Source organism: Ornithodoros turicata, chromosome 4 (assembly GCF_037126465.1).
Source record: "Ornithodoros turicata isolate Travis chromosome 4, ASM3712646v1, whole genome shotgun sequence".
Lineage (NCBI taxonomy): Eukaryota > Metazoa > Arthropoda > Arachnida > Ixodida > Argasidae > Ornithodoros > Ornithodoros turicata.
Window position 1 is genome coordinate 62,595,275 of NC_088204.1, and position 25,279 is coordinate 62,620,553.

At 46.1% G+C, this 25,279-nt stretch overlaps 1 protein-coding gene across 1 annotated transcript in view; it reads left to right on the top strand.

The window, feature by feature from the left end:
- LOC135393297 (uncharacterized) overlaps positions 1-25,279 on the top strand; it is a 92,518-nt gene that overhangs the window by 45,181 nt on the left and 22,058 nt on the right. Inside the window, exons 5-6 of the mRNA XM_064623767.1 lie at positions 6,568-6,733; positions 10,407-10,564. Coding sequence (XP_064479837.1) covers positions 6,568-6,733; positions 10,407-10,564 — 324 coding nt within the window. The remainder of the gene's footprint in view (positions 1-6,567; positions 6,734-10,406; positions 10,565-25,279) is intronic.

A 25,279-nucleotide genomic window follows, 5' to 3' on the forward strand; every position in this document is an offset into this window, starting at 1 on the left:
TACACCGGAGATGTCAATTGTGAAGTTGTGGGCGTTGACACGAGAAAGCGAATGCAGTTTGTTGCAACTCTCTAGCTCATACGAGTCTTTTTTTCTCGGGCCAGCAGAAAGGGCCCGGAGTTCCGAAAATACGACGGAATCAGTTTCCGTGGCGCGAAAAGAGCGCTTGCTTTCGCAGTGCTTTCTCACGGGCGCTTGACGAACAAGCATTGATGCCGTCCGTTCCGCTTATGCTGTTATCTGTCACGGGTGCGAGGACACCAGGAAGGTCACTGCGGCGCTTTATCTCTTGATTCTTTGTTTTTTAGGCGTGAAGTGACACAAAACACGGGAAGCGGAAGATATCTGCCCACGGCTTAGCTTGAACCACGAGCGCGAGATTATTAAATCAATAAGAAAGAAAGAAAAGCTGTGGGCTATCACTGTCCCGACATTCTTTGTTGAACGCTCTGAGGGACAAACAATGCCCTACTCCAACGAACAGAAAGCGACGTGGTCCTTGCCCTAGGTGCTGCAGGGGGCAAAAAGAAAAAGGCAGTCAAAATATTTCAGAGGTGGCATCCAGGCACAAGACCACACCCATCGACTATTGTCCGTGAATACGAGGCGCTGAAGCAATATTGCAGGTTCACCAAGGAGCGTTGTAGACCAGCGGAGCTGTCAGACTATGTTCGCATCAACATCTTGGCATTTTTTTAGGCCTACCCTGAAGCTAGCCTCCGCGAGGCGAGCAGGCAGAGAGACGTCCCGTTCTCCACGGTGTTTAGAGTGGTAAAAGAAGCAGGCCTCCATCCATACCACATACAACTTCACCAACAGTTGGAACAAAAGGACTTTGAATTCCGGTGGCACTACGCCAACTGGCTTTTGCAGATCGTCGATGAGAACCCCCAATTTCTAAGAAATGTCATATGGACTGACGAGGCAAATTTCTCTCGTGACGCACAGGTGAACGCTTCCCCCTTGCCTCCCATCAGAGGTTTTCGAGGATACTATAGGTGTGTGGTGTACGGATAAACCTATCCGTACACCACACACCTATAGTACGGATAAACCCATCCGTACACCACACACCTATAGTATCCTCGAAAACCTCTGATGGGAGGCAAGGGGGATGACCAAGGGCTCATTTACACGTAGTGTGCCTATGTCAGCAAAATTTTCGTCTTGCCACTACAAGTCTCCAGTTCCAGCCATCAGTATGCACCAGCTTGTCTCTCTTGTCAAGACACCCAGCCTTGATAAGACGTAGATAGGAGCTCCCTCCTGATTGCTCGGACAACGCATCCAGGAACCTGTCGTCTGTTCCTTGGACCAAGGTATCCCCAGACCCATCTTGTGAATGACGAGTATGCCGTGAACCTCAGGCAGCTGGAAAAGACAACTCCACATGACATTTCTTTTTGTTTAGCATCATATCTTGTGGGCATTTGCATACCTGCCAAATCTCCTGCAGTCTTGGGAAGACAATGGCCAGAACAGACACTATCCCAACCTTGGAGTCCAAAGCCTGTGCATTCCTTCCTTAGTTCCAGGGTCTCCCGCAATTTGAATGTGGAAGGTTGGCAGGTGTGAAACATAGTACAACAGAAAAATGTCCGCCTTTCAGGATGAGCCCGATTCCAACTGCTAACTCCCTCCCAAACCAGCTTCCTCCAATTTCGGCAAAATCCATTTTCTCCCAAAAAGTGTTACTCTCACATTCTTCAGTAACATGCTTCGCCCCTTCATTGGCACCTCAAATGCTTCTGTTTTCGGAGTTTAAAATTCCCACTGGATATCTGTCAATTAATCAGCTGTTTTGTGTTGCCAATCAGGCCATGGCTAACTGGCATAATTGAGAGCATGTCGAGACTAGCTGAGGCGGCTGTGTTGCTTCACTTTTCCTAATGGGATTGTTGGACCAGGATTCTCTGGATCGTTCCACGGCTGTCGTCCACGCTTATGATTTATGGGGGAAAAACTTGTGTAGGCCAAAAAGCTGCTGAGAATAGTCGCCCTTTTGTATACAGCCCTTGTCCACTTTAGGTGCGACAATTTGCATAACCAACAACACCCGACTAGCACCCGAGTTTACCCTTCCGAATCTTGATGGGGGGTCATTTAAACCGAAAAATTCATTACGGTCGTAATCATATACCAAACGGGAGAGCACTGCAGCAGGCTTACCTGTGGTCCTGGAGATTGAGTCGCCTAAAATGTTGATCATAGCGGCAGAATTGAGGCGCGTACACCACTAGAAGCTCTCTACGGAGGCAGATGTCCCTGAGTAATGCACTGCACCTGTTATGCACTGCACGGCGGCACTGTTGCACATTTCTACAACCCTGGCAACAGAATGGCAACACAGGCGCTCGTCGGGCTCCTGTGGGTCGCAGACTCCACACAGACACCTGCCGATTTCAACATTCTAAACTGTTTCGCACATCCGACGGCAACCATGCAAAGAGATACGTCACCTAACAATGTCATCCCGCGGGTTAGCCGCAGCTACATCTCGTGGATGGTCGGCGGGTTCCAGAGGCATTGGGTCCGTAGAGTATGGGTCATCATCCAGCATTAACTCGTCGCCGCTACCGCTAACATATTCGCCAGAATCTCCCCCAGACAGAGAAACATCACACTCGTTTTACGACTCCATGTTTGCTCCCTTCGCTTCGCGATCGCCAAACAGGCGCGCGGCTGGCATTTGCCCAGGGCGCACGCTGATTGGCCTTATCTGGGTGACGTTTGCTCCCACTTTTACAGAGCGAGGGCGCAAGCATTCCGGTTTCTTTTTCATCGGATTGCGCGAAAAGTACGCCGCGGATCGAATGGTATTTTCGGGCCCACTTAAGTGGTCGGCAAGGAATTAGAATTCGCATTAGTTTCGAAATTGACCTCGGAGAATGGGACTGTCCCTTTAAGGCGAGTATCACGGAAGTGTGCCGTGGAGTCCCCGCGGCCACGTTGCGGAGGGCAACGGACGACGCAGTTAAGAGATGCATGTTTTGTGTGACTGAGGAAGGCGATCTCTTCGAACACCTGCTCTGAACGTACATAGTATTGTTTCGGTCATGTTAAAATACCTGTGCAATGTTCTGTAAAATAAGCTGGATGAAAAAGAAGGCATACCATTTTTATCTACTCGTTTAATTCTTTGTTTGCTTGAACAAACTTCGGTTGCCAGTTTAAAAAAAAAAAAAAAAAAGACGATGGCTTGGTTAATAGCGTTTCCCCTTTCCATTCCCAAGGTCGCGTGTTCTGGGGTATGATTCACAAACGCGATCGTAAGTTACGCTAAAATGCGCTATGCGGGTGGGTGAGGGTGTTTTGTAAGCGGTGTGTGGCACCCAGTTTTGGAGCTTTTATGGCTTCTTTTGCCTTTCTTGCAGACAATTTCGAGGGGTGTTGGGAGTGTCTTAGCGGGGTGTAGGGGGTGCTTGAAAAATCCCTGCGACCCGATTTTACGGAGCACAAAGTTGAAGCATTTGTTGAAGGTTACCAAGCAAAAAAAGTGCCTCAATGTCACTTCGGGGATGGTCTCGAAGGCAATGGATGACGGGGATGGTCTGTGGCAAAGTGCAATGCGTTGGCGCGCATTACGGAGTCTTTATTTGCCGTCTCCAAATCCACCGCTGCCAAATAACGCCGCCATCTTTCTTCGTAAGACTGCTCGGGAGCTCTCGCAGGATTCCGCCGTCAGCTGCGAAGATTTTGCGACGTGCGCCCTTCGTGAATCTACAGTCCGTCGTAACTTCCTCGTACGACAGAGATACGACAGGTTCCGTCGCGCGAGCTCTTCGTGAATCCGACTCCTGAACGCTGGCGGAGACGCAAGCAATTTGTTTGAAGGCACGGATTGCTAACAGGTGGCGCCACAATACCGGCGTCATCGTTTGCTCTCTGCTGCGAGTTCTGAGATTGCACAGAAACCGCGAATATATTACTCTTGTGATTGCAACCGTATTTTGTCAGGGTGCATATATGCCTTGTTTTCTTAGAAACAGCTCGCAATGTTCGTAGCAGACGGTTTTTCCTACCAACGAAACAGGGAGCTCTCTACCACAAACGTCACACTAGAGTGGGTGATTTGAGAGAGCGGGTAGGCGATTGTGCAAATTATGCCGCGGTGAAACTACTTTGGACAGAAATATTTTGTGGGAGTGCTTTTCACATAGTGCTTTACAAGATGACAGCAGTTTTTGGCAATTTTAGATATCATTTTGATGCTCCTTTAAAGCAAGAAAGTTGAGTTCAAAGGTAATGAATGTAAGATGGAAAAAGATTATGAACTACTACCGAAGGTAACCACATGTTACCGGAGGTAACTGAATGTAACTAAAGGTAATTAACGTCACTCAAAAGAATTCAGTGTAATATCAGCGAGTACGTGTAATTAAAGGGAATTAAATAAAATTCACGATTACCTCAGGTACTTTCGGTAATTAAAGGGTAATTGAAGGTAATTGAGGCTAGTTAGGTTAAATGTCCTGACTAGAGATGGGACGAATCCAGAATTTTGCGAATCCAAATCCGAATCCGAATCCAAGGAAGGTTCTGGGAATTCACGGATCTTACGAATCTTGAATCTTTCGAATCCTTTCTCTAAAGAAAGTTTAAAAGCCAAGAAAAAAAAACTTCTACTGAAAAGTGTTTTGAAGAAAAAAACAACAGTTCAGTCTCGGGAGAAAATATACCCATATTTATTTAATGCCTGGGTGCGGATCAGCTCGTGAAGAGCCTCAGTCGAGTGCCAATAGCCATCTCATCAGTATCCATTAGTCGAGAACACATTTTCCAATCGTTTTCAATGCTGTTTCATAAGTACTGTGCTAATGATCGACGATTACGGTATAATTGTAAATGTTATATCGTGGGTATTCCATTACAACTCTGCTTACGGTCATTGCTTAACCGTAGTCACTAAAGCTTCGCTTCAGGGTGTAGTGACACGGAGGCGAGCAGGGAAGCCATCTTGCTTCCGCTCCGCACAAGCGTCATGCTCATTTGAGGCGCCTGATACGACAGTGCTCGGCGTGGAGGTCAGGGAAGCATGTGCAATTGCCGCGCAGCACTTTCTATGTATTATCCCTAAGATCGTCCAGGGGGCAATATTCCGAGCTGCTGTCCAGGACCCGATAGTGGCGGCAGACTAGTATCGGTAGGGAGCCATACCTGTGCCAGCTTTCGCATTCCTATGTCGCCATAAACGATAGCGCGTTTGGCTTATTCACTGTCGTTTGACCTAGCTGCACCGTAAGATGCAGCAAGGTGTCTGGGAACGAGACGCGACGGTCCTAGCCAATTGCGATGGAGAAGGAAGATCACGTGGAATGCCATTTGTTTTGAAATGATGTCGCAGTTTATAACCGAGCACCGCAACTCATTCACGGGCATTTTGTCGCCGTCCTGCACGCAAATCAGACAGGGGAAAAGGGTGGACCGAATTAGTCCAGTGGAGGAGCTGTCAGGACAGTTGGACAGTTAGGAAGTAAGCTTTAGGAAAACCCTTTTGTATCCTGATAAATCTGTACATGGGTGATACTCAAGTATTGCTTCCGCGATGAAGCAGTTTCACAAAAGACGTCTATACAAACGCGCTGTCGCGTGATCAGTTGCAGCCATTGACAGCTCTTGCTCCGCTTAACGACAGGGTGGAGGCTATCGTTCCCGCGAACGACACCGTTTCTTAAGGTTCAGTCACATGTACGACAAAATGTGCGACGCATCGCTGCGCAAAGCATTCTGGGGCGGATTCTAGCGAAATAGGTCGTCGCAGTAGCTCCCTACGACACGTCGGAGAGCGACAAAACTGCTTGGATATCTCCGCTTCCGTCAGCGGGTCGTCGTGCAGATGTGGTGACGTCACGAACCAAGCAGCCAATGATGCTGCCTCTCTGGTAGACGCAATGGGTCCGAGAAAAATGGCAGACAGTGTGCGTTCTGAATGCAAACAATGGCTGATTTCGTCGTGTTGCGCCTTGGAAGACAAATGCAATAAGGAATGACTTGTTCTCGTTTACCGTATTTTACGCACATTTCGTTATGTTAAACAGAGTGTAAGCGAATGTTGCAGCAACACGGCGGTTCAGAGCAACAGTTCGTGGGAATGTCGCCGTCCAAGTGTCTGCGAATGCAGCACGCGACAAGTCGTGACACGAAACTGTGGGACTCGTCGCGCGACAAGTCGTGCATTTTATCGTACATGTGTTTCGCCCTTTAGGGGTGGTGCGTTTGGAGCGCAGGGAATACCAATTTCTCATCGCAAGCGTCACGTTACGTCACATACCATATGCGCTCGCTCCAGAACGACACGTTCGCGTTAACGCCACAGATCGGAATAGGGCCTCTGAGGAGGTCAATGTGAGATCAAGGTTGTCAATGTATCTATCATAGTGAGCTGCTTACAAGAACAACAACATTCCGGAGCGTGCTCGATGAATAACATCGTAAGCACCGTTAGGTAGCGCTAGCAATGCGTGGAGACAATGTAGTTTTCTTGCCTCTCCTGCTCGCTGTCGGAACTCTGAAGCTGAACTCATTTAGTGACTCTACTTGACCGTGCCTTCAATGTATCCTCCACAGCGGAGCAAAAGGCGTTGGGGAATACTTGAAGAAGGGAAATATTGCTGAGCAGTCCTTGAAGAGTCTTAGGGACACGAACATTGCTCACTACAGCGCCTTACAAGTTCCGTTCTTTAATCCAAAACCATGGGATCAGTACGTCAGTATGCAGGAAACTGTTCTCCAGGTGAGTGGCATGACGTCCTTATAGCCTATAGTTCAAGGAGGTCTGGGATCCATCATGCAATATGTACCGATGTGGGTTAGCGCAGTGCGCGTTCGTACAGCCAAGAACAGTACAGCGTCTTTCACGCGACATGATCGGGTATTTACCGGGGATTTTTTACTTGGTATATTGCAGCGCGAACGCCGGGCATGACCAAACGCGCTTTTCCCCATTTGCGTGCCTGGCCGACGTCGTCATGATGACGCTGGGTCTTCGCAAGCTGCAGAGGCAATGAGCTTTAAGGCTCCTTTATTATGAAACCTGTAATATAAAACGTGTTTTCGAAGTAAACTGAAGTTGTGCAAAACTGCTGAAATTCGCTGGAGAACCCCGTACACACTTCTATGGTGAATAAGACAGGCCTGTGTTCACATGCTCTGTCTTGCTCTGCAAGAATTCTAGACGATCGCTTCCGATCATTTTGCGATAAAGGAATTCAGTTTCCTTTGTTTCTGCTACCAGTTTTGTTCCCATTTTTTTTAACATTCCCTGGTTTCAACCCTCAGGAACAGATGGCAGGGTAGATTATGATACGGCATCATCCTACGGGGGGCGTAAACGAAACGTCATGGGATTTGCAAGCATGTAAATTGCCGCTACGCATTATTTCGTACTGTGAACTCTTATGAAATTGAAAATGCATTCAGTGACGCAATACCCCACGACAATACGTCTCTGCGCATGAGTAATAAAAAAGGCTGGAGAAAGCACGTGACAAAGCGCCTCTCCACCTATAGGAGGCAGCAATAAGGGGCCATTCGCAGCTACGTGAATCTTAGGGTACATTTATGCTGCAGCATCGCTGCTGGCACATGGCACATCGCTGTTTGGCGATGACGAAACAAACACATGTATCTCTGTGGGCGCGTTCATGCTGCAGCATCGCTGCTTGCCAAAGATGCACGCCATGATCATCGCCACAACAATGCTGCCAAACATGTTTGAACATGCCCGGGGACTACCTGACTTCTGGCGATGACAGGTCAAACACAGAGCTTTCTGTTGGTGCATTTACCCTGCAGCCTGGCTGCTCGCTTATCCTCGCCGCTGCTTGCCGCTCTGCTCGCTGCACCTAGGAATGTAAACATGTTTGTCTTCCTGGCAGGGTGTCGAACCGAACCCGAACCCGAACCGAAAACCGTACCCGAACCGTTATTTTTGCCGGAACCGAACCCTAACCCGAACCGAAATTTTCGGAACACTGCTGAACCCGAACCGGAGCAGAACCATAAAAAATAATAGCGGTAACCGGTTCGCAACAAAACGGTTCGGACATAGAAGTCAGCACAAGAGTTCCTCTCTACCCCCAACGAAGACACAATGGTATCATCGTCACGCGCCTATATCATGAATTTCAGAAATTTTCACCTAGCAGTCAGACGACGACGTATAGTAAGTATACTTTCAGCATCTTTTTAACATGTTGAAGCCCAGTTGTACTTGTGAGCGCCCAGGCTGGCGCCCCACGAACGCGGTGATGCGGCGTCTACTCTTCAGAGACGAGGTGCCACGCGGACGAATGCAACAGGAATGGAGTAGGCCAGTTATGTAGCTCTACACGACGAATATGTGATCAAATAAGCGCCCAAGATTTCTTTTTACACTTGAGCAGTAAAAATTAAACAAGTCAGAAACATGAGAAATGGAAAAGGAGCGTACGCAGAACGGTGCCTGTTTGATTGGTCGTGGTTTGAAAAGTTAATGTGGTTCTGCTTATTGGTAGTGCAGTTGTGTCGTGATACATTGCCTTGGTGAGGTGGATTAACTAGTACACTGCTGTGAGCTCGGACAGAGTAAGGCTGGCAGGCTTATTTGCGACATGCTTCAGTACGGTTTCAGATCGATTCACGCTACGAAGGCAGTGTGTCGGCAAGTACTGTCGTCTATCTTACGCTGTCCATCTTATTAGCCTTCCTTTAAGTTTATCTTGCTGGCACTGTGCGTGTGAAAAAGAGATTTTGGGAACAGAAAGTAGCGGGACAACACCGCTTCATCAGCGTGGACTCTATTTGCAATAAGTGTTCATCCATTTCTTATTTCTCTCGCTAAAGAGCTACCTCACCGCTAAAGACGTCAATGCAGACAACAGCAGTAAGCTATTAGTCACGCATTTCCTGATAAAAGCAGTTTTATGGAACATACAAAACGGAAGCGTTGAACCGGTTCGCGAACCGGTTCGGGGCTGCGAACCGGTTTGCGAACCGGTTCGGTTTTTGGCGTGGCCGAACCGGAACTGAACCGGAACGAAATCAAAACAACGCGAACCCGAACCCGAACCGAACCCGTATTTTTTGCGGTTCGACACCCTGCTTCCTGGTATCATTGATGACTGGCGTCTTGAAATCCGACCTGCGATTGGTTGTGATGAAGTCGGTTTCCTCCTTCCCACTTTTCCTCGTTTCCATCCTTCCACAGTGAACGCTGCTAGGCGACTGATATAGCGAAAGCGAGCAGCATCTTGAGCAATCTGCAGGGTAAACGCACCCTAGCGGTTATGCGAGCAGCGATGTGCTTGAAGCTGCAGCGAGCAGCGAGCAGCGATGCTGCAGCATAAATGTACCCTTACGTGCAGTTGTTCTGGTACCTTATTTGAGAACTATCCACTGAGACCGTTCTATACAGGGTGGTCACCAACCATGATAGAAATTCATAGTAAAAAACGTACTTTGCAGTCAAAGTAGAGCCATCAAAAACGAGGCGGAGCCAAGGGCTCACTTCTACTGATTTTCGTCGAATTTGTTTCGGCAATTGCCATTGCATTGCGAGTGGGATTATGTGCTATACTGAGCAAAAATGTCCACGGGGAACCCATTTCCGCAAAGAAAACGTTAGGTTGCCTGGGAAATTTCGGAGCTCAATTCAAGAAATTAGGTTTCCGTCAATTGAAATGAAATAAAAATGTTACCAATATGTGACAAAAGTTATTGTCCAGAAAAAAAATTCCTTGATGGCATGTCTCTCCATCTTGTACTATGAGTTTCAATCATGGTTGGTGTACCACCCTGTACATGCAGGAGGGGAAAGTGAAAAGATGAGAGACTGCGTGAAATGCTGACCTACTTGCATAGCGTATTCTCCCACGTGCAGGTGACTTGTATTTCCCAATATCAGCCCGCCCACTTTCCCGGCCTCAGCTTTCCGCCTCATCTTGAAATACCGTGGTGAGCTGTGGTGGACGGAAGTCAGCTTGGAGGAGAAATATTGCCAGAGAGGTTGCGCGCCACCTGACGTCATACTCCTCAAAACTACAAAGCATTTTATGACAGTCTACACAGAGGAAGAGCGCACGACACTGGATTGGTGCGACAAAATAGTCGATAGGCAGGAGATTAGGGTGTTTCAGTACATGGCACGCTATCGCCTTCGCGCGCGTAAGGGATAGCGTTGATGGTTCTGCGCACGCCCATAACAGAAAGAGAGCTTCGCGCAGTGTGCAGAACCATCAACGCTATCCCTTACGTACGCAAGGACGATAGCGTACGGTGTACTATTGAATCCGTAGTGGTAACCAGCTTTTAAGTGGCGAATTAGCTAAACCCTAAAGTGGCTTCTAGCTGGTACTTTTTTCTTCTTTCTTTTTTTCATTTGGTGAAAGCGTACCTCCATTGCAGTTTTCTGGTCGCTCGTGTTTCAGAAATTTCGAGAATATCTGGACAAGTTCAACAATGTGGCACAACAACCAGGTTCAACAACCGATACGCATGGCTTCTTGATAATGGGCTCGTGGCTCATTTCAGAACAAGGTCTTCCAAATCGCAAGGCGCTCGTGGATCGCTTCAACGGTATAGTCAGGTAAGGGGTCCCTTTCTGTGCTGAAATCGTCTTTGTTTGACGTTGTCCAACTGAGCTTGCGCGACGGGACTGCGTAGCATCTTGAGATTTTCAGTGGGGTTTCTAACGAAGAACATGCTGGGGGTGAACCTAGTTAGTTTTGTTCCTCGAAATGTCCAATAAACCTCTACCCGAGAAACGTCATCACGGCGTTGGCAGACAGACTAAAACCAAAACACATCTGAAGGGGAGGGTTGAATTCCACGAATGAACAGTTGTTCGTTGTCTCCTTTTGAAAGAAAAGTAGGACCGAAGGTCGCATCCCTTTCAGGGATCATCGTAATCCCCTCAAGACCGTGGCCGTCAGGCGCGACCATCTTCCCTCTAGCTTCGAGCGTGGTTCAACTCTACCGAATCGGTGACGTTGTCGAACAATATATGACGTCATTTGTTTACAAACAGGGAGAGGACTATTACTGCAGAATCAGACACTAGTTGATCCATTTTTTGATCATGCGGGCGGGCCCGTGTGAGAGCACCTTTAGAAGAAGAAATAGAGCGTATTTAGAACAGACTGCAGAGAGTCGAACCAAACCGGACCGAAAACAGTTATCTACCGTTATTTTAATCTAACCGGAATGAAACTATTGACGGCATTTTGGAGGGCGTCAACAGTTTAAAAAATGGTAACCGGAAAAGATAACGGTTCAAACGTGCCCTAATTACTCAGTGTGTGAGAAATTTAAATTTTGCTACGTAGAGTACGACTCATGCGCACAAACAACTTTCACATGCCCTACTTTAAAAAGGAGGGGTTCTGGCATCACAACACATCGTTGCAAAGGACCATTCGCGCACGACGAGATTTTCTCTGTGTGAGCAAATTTACGAAGTTGACATTGCCTTGAATTTGAGGGTAAACAGAGGACGAGAACAATACATGACAGACTCAGGAACCAGCAGTGAGGATTTAATACAGCGCGCGAGGGTTATACTGCTCCAAGTAAAGAAGGGAAAAATTCGGTCGTTCAGTGCTCGTCCTAGTTCACTGTAGGACATCCTCCATTATTTTCATTGACATTCGGGTTGGTGCCAGTTGTGTCCCCTCATGCAGTGCTAGATATTAAAAACGGCGGGTCTTGAACTAGTTTGCGACTAAAAATTATCGCTTGCTGAGGAACTCAATCAAGCTGCTCCTGTTGATACAGAGATGTAAGTCACATTTCGCACACAAGACAGACGTCTTTAGTGTGCACAATGGCCTTTCATGCTGCTCTGTTCTCAATTGCGCTGAGAGAAGCGATTAGGTATTGCTGCTGTGGGTCGCAAATGGCAGATATATATACTCCTTAATTTTTATTCTGACAAGTGTTTTGTATGCGTCCCAAAAACGCTGATTTCATGTGGGACTCTTTCTACCGGCACCGTTTGATGCAATCGCATGGGTACATAAATTTAACATTTTGTAAATTTGTACCTGTAAAAAGAACTGTAACTAAGAATTGTAACGAAGTGTTCGCTTGTGAAAAGAACTGCCATCAATTTCTTCTTTATAACGTGTTCTGTCTCTCCTAATCCCTGTGTGGCCCGCGAACTGCGTCGTACACTCTTAAAAATGAACTTCACCGGACAGCATGCTCCTAGCCAACCATCACCTCGAATCATATCGTTATCTGCCCTGATTTGTTGCAAACGGGAGGCGTACGCCTTTTCTGTGACAATTATGAACAGCATAAGTGTCACAAAAAAGGCGTACGCCTCCCGTTTTCAACAAATCAGGGCAGATAACGATATCTTTTGAGATGACGGTTGGCTAGGAGCATGCTGTGCGGTGAAGTTCATTTTTAAGAGTGTAGCTAATGATAGCCTATATAAACCAGTCGTTTTGTATTGAAAGCAGGAAGCGTGAGTGTTGATTTTAGAGCAATTTCCAGAAGGCACGTTCCGAAGCTTCGCTTTCGATTCGGTATTTGTTCGCCTGTCCACGAGTGCTTCCTCGTGCAGATGTCGACAGACAGCCCCCTTTCATCCCTCTTAGTTGTCCCTCCCCCAACTTTTTCTTCCTTGCTTAGTTGGCTTTCTTGCGCAGTCACCTACTAACAGGTGACACCATCATTCATGTGGTGTCCCGCAATTCTGGCCAGGTTGGAGGCTAGTCCTGTGCCCATAAGGAAGCGTTCGATGTATCTAGTTCCATTGATGCTGCGTTCATGAAATGTTCTAAGCGCAATCCAAGCTCAATCTACTGCAAAAATAGGCTTACCATGACCAAAATAATGATGATAATAAATGATTCACGAGATTTAGTGAACGCCAATGTGCACCGTGCAGTACACGGCAAGAAATGGGGCTGAGTTAATAATGGAAATGAGTTAATAATGGGAACGTCGTCTTAGCACTGTGGTGCCATCTGTCAATAATGCCATGCCTCTATAGGAAAGAAAAAAGTATGCACGCTTCTCAGATCACTTCGAACTCCAAAACCATTGGGGGTCGTCAACTCGGACCATTGTCGAACGGCACACCGTGGACGCAATTCGAGGTGAATATGGAAAGTGTATGGAGGAACTCGACATGACGTTGAAGTCTGTCACTGCTGTCACCGATGCCGGTGCCAACTTGAAGAAAACAGCATCTCCGGCAGGTACAGAACACCATTTATGCCACGGACTCCACAATTTAGTCCTTGCTTACGGGTTCCGGAAAGTTCCCGAGTAGGTAGATCTGTTGGGCCCGAGCGTTTTTGTTCGGTGCGAAGTCCTATTCGCTGGACCTGTTAGTTGGGTCATCTGGTCGGATATCCTTTCTGAGCCACATTTTTGGTCACCAGGACGTCGCAGCGCACCATGCTGCAGCCCACGCCCTCTCCCGTTCCACCATCCAATCCAACGGCACCGTCGCTCATTTTGCAGGGTATAGAAGATTCTGCTGCCTCCGCTTTTGTGAAGCATTACGCCGTCCGACTTCCATCCTTCTGGCCACCGATACATCCTCACAGACGTCGACACGCAGCCATCCACAGGCATGAGGGCCGAAGCGGCCGCTCACCTCGAGACCGCTCTCATGGCATATGAAGACTGGGCGCACTGGGTTGATCGCCTCCCATTGGTCCTCCTTGGCCTCCGTGCTGCCCTCAAACTGGACTTGGGCTGTAGCGCTGCTGACCTCGTCTACAGGTGCGCCCTGAGGCTCCCTGCGGACTTCTCGTGCCTTGCCACCCTGACCCCCCCCCCCCCCCCACACACACACTAATTTTATCCGAGGCCTTCACGACTTCTTTACCCACCTGCGCCTTGTTCCTACGCGCTCCAACTCCTCCCGCGCGCCCTATATTTCGCAGCGGCTGGAGTCCGCTTCCCACGTTTTCCTCCGGACGCATGCCCTGAAGAAGTCGCTCTCACAGCCCTATACCGGACCTCATCCCATCATCAGCCGCGCTAAAAAGACCTTCCGCATCTCCATCAACGGCAAAGAAGACATTATCAGCGTGCACAGCTTGAAGCGCGTGTCCGTAGAGATCTACATTATTGCCTTCTGTGCGGAGTGCAGGCGTCCGTTTGAAACTCCCCACCTGTCTCCCTCCGTATTCACACCAAACTTGAAGTACGTCACTTGGTCACACAGCCCTCCGCTGTCTCTACTATAGGGGAAGGGGGCATGTTGCGCCCTCCATTTGCCATCGAGGCGCGCTATAAGAGCGTGTCCGTTGGGTGTGAAGTTCGTTTCGCTAGGCCCATCAGTAGGCTCAATGGCTCTGGCCATGATAAATGAATGCATAAATGAATAAATATATTACATCGGAGATCCCGTCTCCTTACTGGGCCACAGATTACCTTCAGCCCTTCAGTGCGATAGCTGAACGGAGACAAAACGCCATAGCTTGAGGAGATTGTTGAAGCAGGCTTCAGCTCTTCCGTGTTTTTGTGAAGTCGGATGATGGTTGGCTAGGAGCGTGCGATGTGGTGTAGCTAATTTTTTAAGAGTGAACCCCACTAGTTCAGAGCGCTCGAGGCGCATTCGTCATCATCCATGATATGAGCACGCTATCTCACCTACGGAACGGCAGAACCGCCAGCGCTGTTTACTAGTCACTTTGAGAACGAATACCAAAGCGTCTCTTGCGGCTGTTCCTTGTCTTCCGTCACACCCGTGTATCAACCAGGCGGATGAAAACGAAATTGACCGCCGGATAGCTCATCCAAAGGGCGCATTGGTGCACTGCTCTGCGCAAGAAATATATAAACCGAAACCGATTAATTACTCGAAAAAATCACTAAGTGTCGATGCGTTTCTTTCTTTTTCTTTTTTTTTTTCGTGGAATATTTTTCGCTGAAGGTCCCGATGCGTGAAACAGAGGTACAAGCGTAAGCGTACAAAGTAAAAGGTAAAAGGTGGCGTGTTTATTTAATTAGTGAGCATATGCAAATTAGCCGCACGCTACACAGTTCATGGCCGATGTCCCAAGGGTCTCTACCAACAAGAAATTTCTTCGATAGCGCCACCTGTTCACGATTCGTCAAGGAAAGCGACATCCGGCTACCCTACACACCCGAACCTCCGTCTGCAGAAGACAGTGAGCGAGCTGGCGAGGCGACATTCATCCGATGAATCTCAGATGCTAGGATGTGTAAGCGCTGACCTGCATTCCCTGATTAAGAATGCCTGCAAGCAAGTACAGACGATCATCACGCGTACCTGATTCTGGTTCTTGGAGCTTGGTCGAAGCACTGATGTCGTAGCTGACGTGCTTTGCAAAAAAGAATACGTCACAACACTTTCCGTGACGTGACGCTTTCCAGAACACTTTCTTTATTTCTCGGACAGCAGCGCGTACGATCCTCATTGTAGGAAGGGGGGCAAAGCGCCTCGGACTGCTACCAGATCGGCGATATACTGCACTACTCTAGCTATAATGATGTCGACAACATAGGCCATTGGCCGGTTACAGAACGACGTTCTCTCGTTTTTCCAGAGAGGGAACTCCAGCATGCCCTCAATATCCGTCGTGTGCTCTTGTCATGTACTCTGTCGAATAACAGTGGAATTAGACCAGTATTTCGCATTAGATTTTCGATACCGTATCGTATCGTGGGTATCGGTATCGGTGACAATAAACGTAAAAATTTGATTGATTGAAAAAAGAGGAGGACGCAATCAAGCGAGTGCTCTTTCAAAATATAAGGAACTTGTCATTGTAGGCTATGAGAATGTAAGTTTCGAAGCTACGGGGCTGTTTGTTTATAACGACAAACCATTTATAGCTGCTACGCCTGACATGATAGCACAGTGTTGTTGCTGTGGACGACGAGTAGTCCAAGTAAAGTGCCAGTTTTACATTGAAAACGAGAAGCTTGAGCAGCTGCCCAATGAGCGTAGTAGCTGTGTTTCACTTAATAATGGTGAGCCTGCGATACTCATCCGTACTATTATCAGGTGTAATGCCAAATGTTCATGTTATCAGGTAGTGTGCAGACTTTGTCCTCTGGAAAGAGATGAAACCTCTGTGCAACGAATTCATAGGGATTATAAACTTCTCGAAGCTGCCAAAGGAAAGGCTGAAGTGTTCTTCAGATGCAAAAATACTCCAAAAGCCTAGTGTCCAGTGTTCTTCAGACGTGCTGTTCTCAGAAATGGTGACCAAGTGGTTCACCTGACAGACAAAATGGGAGGACTCCGTGCAAATTAGTGCCTTATTTTGCGGCAGATGTTTGTGAGGGTATTATGCATCATGCCTTCAGCAATGGCACATATGTACGATATGTTGGTAATGCAGAATCTATTGGTTCTAAATCATACAAGTCATTTCAAGAGTTGTTTGGAAGGTAAAGAGAGCCCTTGCATACAGAACCCTTGCCTTTGGCGCATGACGAACGGACATCTTTGTATAGTATTTTAGTGGAATAAAAAGTAAAAAAGAAACTGCTGATGGAACTGAAGTTGTGCCGTGTCTTACGTGGAACATTCGCACGACGCTGAGATATTGGAAGATGCAGCGGAAGTATAGCAAGCGACGGCACTGGTGCTGTCGTCTGCTACAGAAATGCTGCCTCCCACTCTGGAGTCCACTTGAAACGTATTCCCGTTTTCACCAATTTTGTGAGCGGATGCACAACAGATCCGGGACGAATCTGACGTAATAATTTACTAGCCCAAGAAATGCTTTATCTTGACGTGTATCTTGTGATCTTGGTGCCTTCATAATGGCTTTCACTTTTTTAGTAGCCTTATGCGCTCCCTCAGCATCTATCACATAGCCGCAGACTTTGTCGCGGACTTTGTCGCTAAGGAATGAGCACTACTTCTGGTTTACGTGCAGGCCTTGTTGCCGGAGGCGCTTGAGAACTACTTCTAGTCTTTCTAAATGCAACTTGACATTTGGAGCAGTAACGCAAATGTCGTCCGGGCACACACACGTTCCTTCGATTCCTTTCAGAAGAGATTGCATGTTTTTCTGCCATATTGCTGAGGCACTTGTGGCGAGTCCTTTGCGAGTGTTCGCAGTCAGAAGGTGCTGGTCATCGGGGCGAACTTCTAAATGGAGATAAGCTTGTTTGAGGTCAATGTCCATCTTTTCCAACCGTTCCAGCTCTGCATTTATGCCCTTCTTCAAGGTATATGGCTCTTGTCGAGGCCGACAGAAAACAGGCGTCGTGTTTGCTCTCAGTGGCAGCCCTTCCTTCATTCCACGTATTTTTACGACTTGGTCACTGAAAACCACTTTGCGCTTTGCAATTTTCTTGTAGACGTCTAACTTCATCTTTTGCATGTACCTCAAGTTGGCTCACTTTGAACATTTCCGACCACGGTATAGGCGTAGTTCTCGCAACCAGTTTCTCCCCAGAAGCATGGGAATGTCTTCTTGTGGCGTTAGTGGAAGCTTTCTCTTCTGTTTGCTGCATTCTACCCATATATGGGCAACGACAGCTGGTTTAAGCAGCTCGTGGGAAGCGGCTTGAAGCAATGTTTTAGCTGCTTCTACTGGATGCTCTGGTAGCGATCGTTGAAACCGTTTTAATGGCATGGTTGACACAGCTGCAGCTGTGTCGACGTTCATTCTGTCGATTCCGACAGAAAACAGGAGTCGTGTTTGCTCTCAGTGGCAGCCCTTCCTTCATTCCACGTATTTTTACGACTTGGTCACTGAAAACCACTTTGCGCTTTGCAATTTTCTTGTAGACGTCTAACTTCATCTTTTGCATGTACCTCCAGTTGGCTCACTTTGAACATTTCCGACCACGGTATAGGCGTAGTTCTCGCAACCAGTTTCTCCCCAGAAGCATGGGAATGTCTTCTTGTGGCGTTAGTGGAAGCTTTCTCTTCTGTTTGCTGCATTCTACCCATATATGGGCAACGACAGCTGGTTTAAGCGTGGGAAGCGGTTTGAAGCAATGTTTTAGCTGCTTCTACTGGATGCTCTGGTAGCGATCGTTGAAACCGTTTTAATGGCATGGGTGACACAGCTGCAGCTGTGTCGACGTTCATTATGGCATACACTGCTCCCTCAATTAACAGTTCCACTTAGACTACGTTACCTATATCCTTACGTTCGGCGCTGTTTACCTCTTTCAGCCCGAAGAGAGTTTTGACCTTTGGTTGTCCGTTCTTTTGGTTACTGAAGCACACTTTCGCAATGTGGCCCTTAGGACGAGTTCCCACATATAGCGCTTCCCTCTATAGGGCTAGAAAATAGCGCTCGAAACCTAGCGCTGTTTTTCCGTTTGCCGTTCTCACATACAACCGAGCACGTAGCGCTATCCTGCTGGGGTCACGGGATATCTTTTTGCGACGTGATGCACCGGTGCTACCGTGATTGCTTACTGTCGGCGTCGGGTATCCGCAGCATCAAGGGGGATGACACTTTCGGTGCTGTGATCGCGATACCAGACTTATAACCAACACCCATGCATTGGCAGATGAAACTCGTGGCCATTTTCGCGTCGTCGTCGTCGTCGTCTTCCCGCCTTGCTGCTTCGAGTGATCGGAAGCAAAACAAACCCCAGCTTCCGCGACGTCACGGCTGAAAGAATCTGATGATTGGTTAACAGTAGTAGAGTGACAAGGAGATTAGCTGTACCCTGCGAAATAGGTGGATAGATTCGAGCATCGCTACCCTCCTCGTCTGATATCGGAGGATATTTGGAGCAGGATAGTTTCCGCCCAAGGAGGAGCGCGAGCCAAGACCGCCCCGCGCGTTTCGCGGCCGCGCGTAGAGAGGGGTTTCCTTCTCGCGTTTGAACATGCATCAACATGCAAAATACATCTTATTCCCTTTCCACATCTTTTAATACATCCCTGAGCGGGGAGTTCTCCTACCACACTTAACATAGCATACTTTCCTCCTGAAGACATGCAAGCAATAGACATACACATTTGTACAAGTGAAAAATATTTTATTAATGCAAATTAAAGCCAATGATGCTTAGTAATGCCAATTAAAGCCAATGGTGCTGGGGGGATTGCCAATTATGTTGCCAATTGTGTTGCCAATCTGTGTGAAGGAGAAAACCCCAGCGGAAAAACATTCACATCTGAAACAGAAGAAACATACAAGACAACAAAGATGCTATAGGATGGCAATTAAAACATGAGAATGGAATATACTCACACATTTTCTTCCTTGATTTGACAGCTTCCATAAGGGTATGAATCGATGGCATTGAATTGATAACGTTTATCATCATAGGGCATGAGAGCAAGCTTGGTATTCTCCAAGGTATACATGCACTGACGTTTGCTACATATTGATCTTTGCACATGAGATACCTTTTCACTATTTAATAACACATTTTTGTACACATCATGAAGCAAATGCTTGCGAAGTATATCCTTCTTCACTCCTTTCGCTCTAGCTATTTGATCATCACCAACCAACTTTATCGAATACATTTTAGCCTTTAGAGCAACTACCTCCTTAATTATACGACCACAGTCTCACACTTGAATCTAAACAACTTACCCTTAGTTTTGTCACTGTACAATGCATGATCTCCAGGATATGATGACAGGTCCAGATGTTCATCTGCAATTTTCTTCAGTTCACCTTCATAATCGTTAGTCATCAACTCTAGGGTAAAACTATCAGTGTCCGTGTTCATGGGAATGACTGTACAGGAGAGCCTGCTCTGTAGAGTACAATAGAGGAACTCATACATGACATACTTCGAGTGTTCGAGCACGCAGAATCCAATCTGCAATGGGAAGTTGCATTTGATAGTTCTTTTTTTCAATTCGTACAGCACACAATTCTCAGAGAGAATTTCGAAGTGAACACAGTCATTTGAACTGCTATACCGCTCAGCTTCCTCTAGACTAAAGGGTATCTTAATGTTCCTGAAACGAGAAGGATTAAGAAGACTTCTTCCAAAGATACTATTTATAGAGAGCTTCATCAAGCTCTTCTCAAACTCTGTTTGTGCTGCTCTACGACGCCCAATGTTCATCATGATATATGGTTCAAATATCTTGCTCTGCTTGAATTGTAGTATTTTATGGATCTTGCTCACTTTCATACCCAATCTATAGTACAACCCCAGCAAGCGATAGTGCACAACATACCCTGTTTTGTCCATACATGTGAGAAGCAACTTCTCTTGAGCGGACGTCCTGTAATTAAGCTGCTCAATTAGTTGATGTTGGTACGTTGACAGTCAACTTGAGTCCACCCTCTGCTTGAGCGGCGCCAGCGGGAAATACCGTGTCTTCTCATGCAAGTCTGGAGGGTATACTAGATCGCATACGTATATATAACCGATAGCTGCATCCTCTGGGAGATTAGCAAAATCGATACTTGAGAACTTTTCTTCAGGCACCCATTCGAACCCTCCAACTGGAAGGCACTTTGTGAGACAACCACCATAAAAAGAATTGGCATCATAGTAGGCCAAATTGCTCGATGGTCTTTCTTCATCGTAATCAGGGCAATCCTTATTGTTAGCTTGAGCATAGCGTTTCGATTGTTGGCAAATACCTCCACGAATGGAGCCCTCAATCGTACGGTACATTTCTTCATCAGTGAAGAGCTCTATTTCCGCCCAAGTGTGCTTCAGAGCAGCTTGCCAGCTGAAACCTGGGAAACTCACAAAGCGAAGCACTTCCAACCCATACGTCTTCAAGGATAGAAACCTAAAATGCTGCATTACATCCAACAACAACAATGTGTCACATAACAAATAAAGGTTGTTGTAATCGGCGAGGGTCCTGCAATATATCCTGTGCATAGGCATAGTCATCGTCGCTCACAGGTGTCCTAGTTAGATCATTAAAAAAAGCTTCCTTGGGTGGAAGACTTTCTTCTTTGTACACATCAAAGCTCTTAATGTAAGAATATGGAAAGACACCTTTCCGAGTCAGACGAAGAAAATCTTCACCATATACCTGCTTCAGACACTTGAATGCTTGAACACCCTCAGAAACCATTAAACTGTCAACAAGACAGGACAGTGATTGATTCAAATACTGAGTAGTGTCACGGAAAATGAAATTACCATACTCAAAGTTCCGTATTTTTTCACTACTTGTTGCAATAAGTTTGGGTGGTGTTTTCCATTTCATGTCGTGGAAACCACGAAGCAGAGAACTGATGTCATAGGCCAAATTGTGGACCAACCCAGGTATCTTACCCTTATTTGCACAACCGACATTGCATTGATTGCACAAAGAGGCCAAAAAGTTTGGGCTATCATACCTACTGTGGTCATGATGACAAGTTTTAGGGTGAGCTTGATCAAAGAGAACACCGCAGTACTCGCACTGAATGGCTGCATTGTGTTTACTCTCTTGCTGAGGTGACAAAATTATAGGTGCTGGTTCGCTGTTATACATTGCTGCGATGTCGTGTAGAAGCATGAGATATTCTACACACTTGGAACCAGCATCAGGTCCCAAATATACATCTTTTGCAATGATCTGCGAGTCGTAAGTTCGTACTAGAAATGCACAAAATGAACTCATTACGTGGCGTTGTACGGCATTTTTGACTGCTGTATTAGGGTCCAGAATGGACTCAGTGTCAAGTCCTATCACATAAGGATAGGCGAACATATTGAAATATTGATTAAATTTTATTATATTTTTGCCCGGTGGTGGTAACTGTAAGATGACTTCCTTCAAGTTCCTACACACACGACGATGCCTGATTAGCGAATCATTTGTACAAAATCCACGAGTACATTTCTCGCAGAATACCCGACCGTTATGACTCATCAGAGCATTGAAATTTCTGATACCAAAAAAGTGATCATTCACTTCCAACAACTTAACATTATCACAGAATTCCGTTTTTGGTATGCGAGAGGCATGTAATGTCCCATCTTCATACTTGTAAATAAACACACCAACTTGATTACGATTTTCCCAGAGATCTATATCAGAATATGAGACTGGACCCTCAGGCCACCACCTCACACGAGCAATAGGATTTGACTCATAATTTTCCAAGTATTGTTGCGGTTCGAAAAACGAGCCTTTGTATATGTTTGCCAATTATTTATACGCCTCTTCTGAGGATGCAACACAGCCAATGCACTCGTGAGGGGCGTTGGGTGGAGAGTCCACATTGGTAATTGTCTTCCATCTTTTTTTTCAACTCATCGGGTATAGCTGTTTTACACCCAATGCGCTTCTTTAATTTGGTGATAGTTACCTCAAGTTCCAAAACATCCCTGGAAACAAACCCACTACCAACTCGTTGATAGTTTTCCACATTTTGCAAGAGTTCAAAAAAGCACTCATTTAGTGCAACCATTATATCTGAAAGATTATGTATCCCTTGTGATGTTGTTGGTATGTATGCAACGTTAGTTGTGATATTGTCACCTACTTCTTTCACCATATGCAAAATTAGTCGCATATAAAATCGGAAAGGTATACACTGATCCTGCAACATTCGTACTATATCTTGCTGATACAAAAGAACATAATCGATTGGATCTTCCACACTGTCATCATGTAGAGAAGCAAACAGCAAAAAACATCAATTATGACCACCAAATGCACTCTGAGTTAGAAAGAATGGTAGGTATGGAACTTCAACGTCGGGGTGGGCACCCCTAATATGTTCTGAGAGCTCTTGTACCTGATCGACATTTGGCTCTGGTGGTAATGGGTTGTTTAATTCGGCAAAATTGTCATTTTGAATGGCATCTATTGAAGTATCCGAATCAAACAGACCATCATTCAGTAACATATTAAAATCCAATTCCCACTCCGGATGATTCGCTTCCACACCACCAGCATCAATTTGCAAAGCTTGCTCCCTCTCCTCAATACGTTGTATTAATTGTTCAATACCATCATACCCACAAATTCCACAGCGAGGCACTAAATAAAAAAAGAAAATGGAATGGTCTCAGTTATAATATGTGAAGATAAATCAAGAAAAATACTCACTCTCAGCAGGTCTAGTAGGAACTTGGGCAGGAGGCAGCACACCAAACAAGCTTTGGTGTCGAACTGGAGCAGGAGGCAGCACACCAAACAAAATTTGGCCTGGAACTTGAGCAGGAGGGCAGCACACCAAACAATATTTGGCAGGCAAAATGAAACAAGCACTGCAACCAGGGCAACAGAACTTGTTGGAGAAACACTGCACGCCATGCTCGAATTGAAATGAAAATGTTGATGTGGGGGCGGGCTAGAGAAATCCACATGTAGCAAAAGTCTTTGTAATAAACAACCAATTGCAAGCTAAGGAAAAACTCAACCAATAGGGAAAGTATGCACATCCTTTCCATCGGATTCGTTTTCAACATCCCCCTCACAGTCGACGATGGAAGCGCAGAAGTGCTACGCGGTCTCCGAGGACGATTGCATGTATAGAAAGTTTTCCCGTTTTTCCCTCTCTAAAAATGTGATTCTTTGTTAAGATTCTGATTGTCTCCTGACGGGGGATCTTCCTCTTGTGAAGACATTGAAGCCACCACCCAGAACTTTCTTTATACAATATGATGAGCATCTGCGACGCTGTCGTTGTGGTGGATTGTGGTAATCGAATCCATCTCATTGGCTAGACAATAACATCCGACCTTATCTCGGTTGCCATCCAAGCTCGGATCAACCATGAAGCCCAGTGAACGATTTGCTTTGATGGTACAATGGCTGATGTACAAGGATTTGATGAAATTAAACTCCTATCTGAACTGCAACGGACCAGAGGGTGATTTTCATCTCATTATGCAAATTCTACCGTTTCCGATGCGGACGAAACGAGGAAAGATTAGTCGGAGGCTCCAACGCTTCATCGCCATCAAGTGTGACTTGTTGCGACGGTATCGTCAGGGTGACAATATCTCTCCAACCATACTTAATGCTGGACTCAAGCGACCAATAATTCGAAACTTTTACACCCAACACTCGTAATAAATCGTGCGTCGCAAGAAAGATGGTTGTCGCAAGGTGTCGAGTCTGGAGGACTATCTTAAAGAGGTCTGTACATTGAAGAAATAAAATGAGACATTTTTCTTTAAATGAGGTATTCCTCTTCAATCATTTTTATTATCTTGAGGTCATTGTGTATAAGGTTATTGTCAAATAAGGACACAATGCTCTTGAGTTGGTAATTCTTACAAAGGCGAGAAGCAAAGAAACAGAGTCCACAGTGTGAGCTGTAAATGCTTTGAATGCATTTCTCGCAATACTGATCAACAGGTAGATCTAGCAGCTCCTCTTCAATCGGTGGTAGACCAAAGCTGTCCACATAGATGTACTTGTCATTCCTGTCTCTCATGTACAATAGCCAGTGTTCTCCGGGACCGTCGTGTGGGTGTGTATTGATAACTATAAACCCTTCCGTCATTGAACTTGGTACCATATCAATTGCGAAGGTCCCGCGATACATATTCAAAGTTTCATGGTTCAGAGAAAACTAATTCCAGATCAAACACATTCATACTTAGTCCACTCGAACAACAAGATCACCATCGACTGATAAAATCTTGGTGTGCTTCACTAATAAGTATAACCGACACTGCGCAAGGTAATGGCTTAGCAAACTTCATTTCAATCCTGCAATTGCCCTTGCACAATGGATGAAAGTAGGAACCAAAACTTTCGTCAGCACTCAAGTTCCAATGCATGATAAAGGAATTTTTTTTATATTTTTCATAACTCAACTCGACATGTTTTTCATTCAGTTGATACAAGAATTCGTAGTAGCTTGCTCTAGCCAGATCATTTTCCCAGTCATAGGATAGTTGCTTCCTATATCCATCAACTGATAGTGTTACAGAACTAACATTAAAATGCTCGAAACAAAAGGGGCTCGACTTGTAATCACCCTGATAAGCCTCGGTGCGAACTAGACATACAGTAAGTTTATCAGGAATTCTATCAGGGAATAAGTTTTCAAAGATTGCATCATGAAGGCCCGGCGAAAGCATGCCGGGGATGATCTAAGGGCTTTCTGGTGTGCAATAAAACTTGAGTTGCTATCTTTGACTTTGCGTGCTACAAGTGCCGCGCTGTGGATTTTCAATTGATGCTTATGAGTTTCATTGGTGCCAGTTAGCAATCTAAAGCTAACCGTATTATGTAGAGCAGTCACTCGAACCGTCGGTGTTAACTTTCATGACAATTTCAAATAGTTTCCCCCCACTTGCCCTAGCTATGCGCAACTTTGCATCCCGAGCGACTGGATCATTTGCTGCATGCTCTCCTGTGTCATATGTATACATTGCACAATCATCTAAAGTCTTCTGCAGATGAGTATTCGTATGAAGTAGGGTATCAATCATACATCGA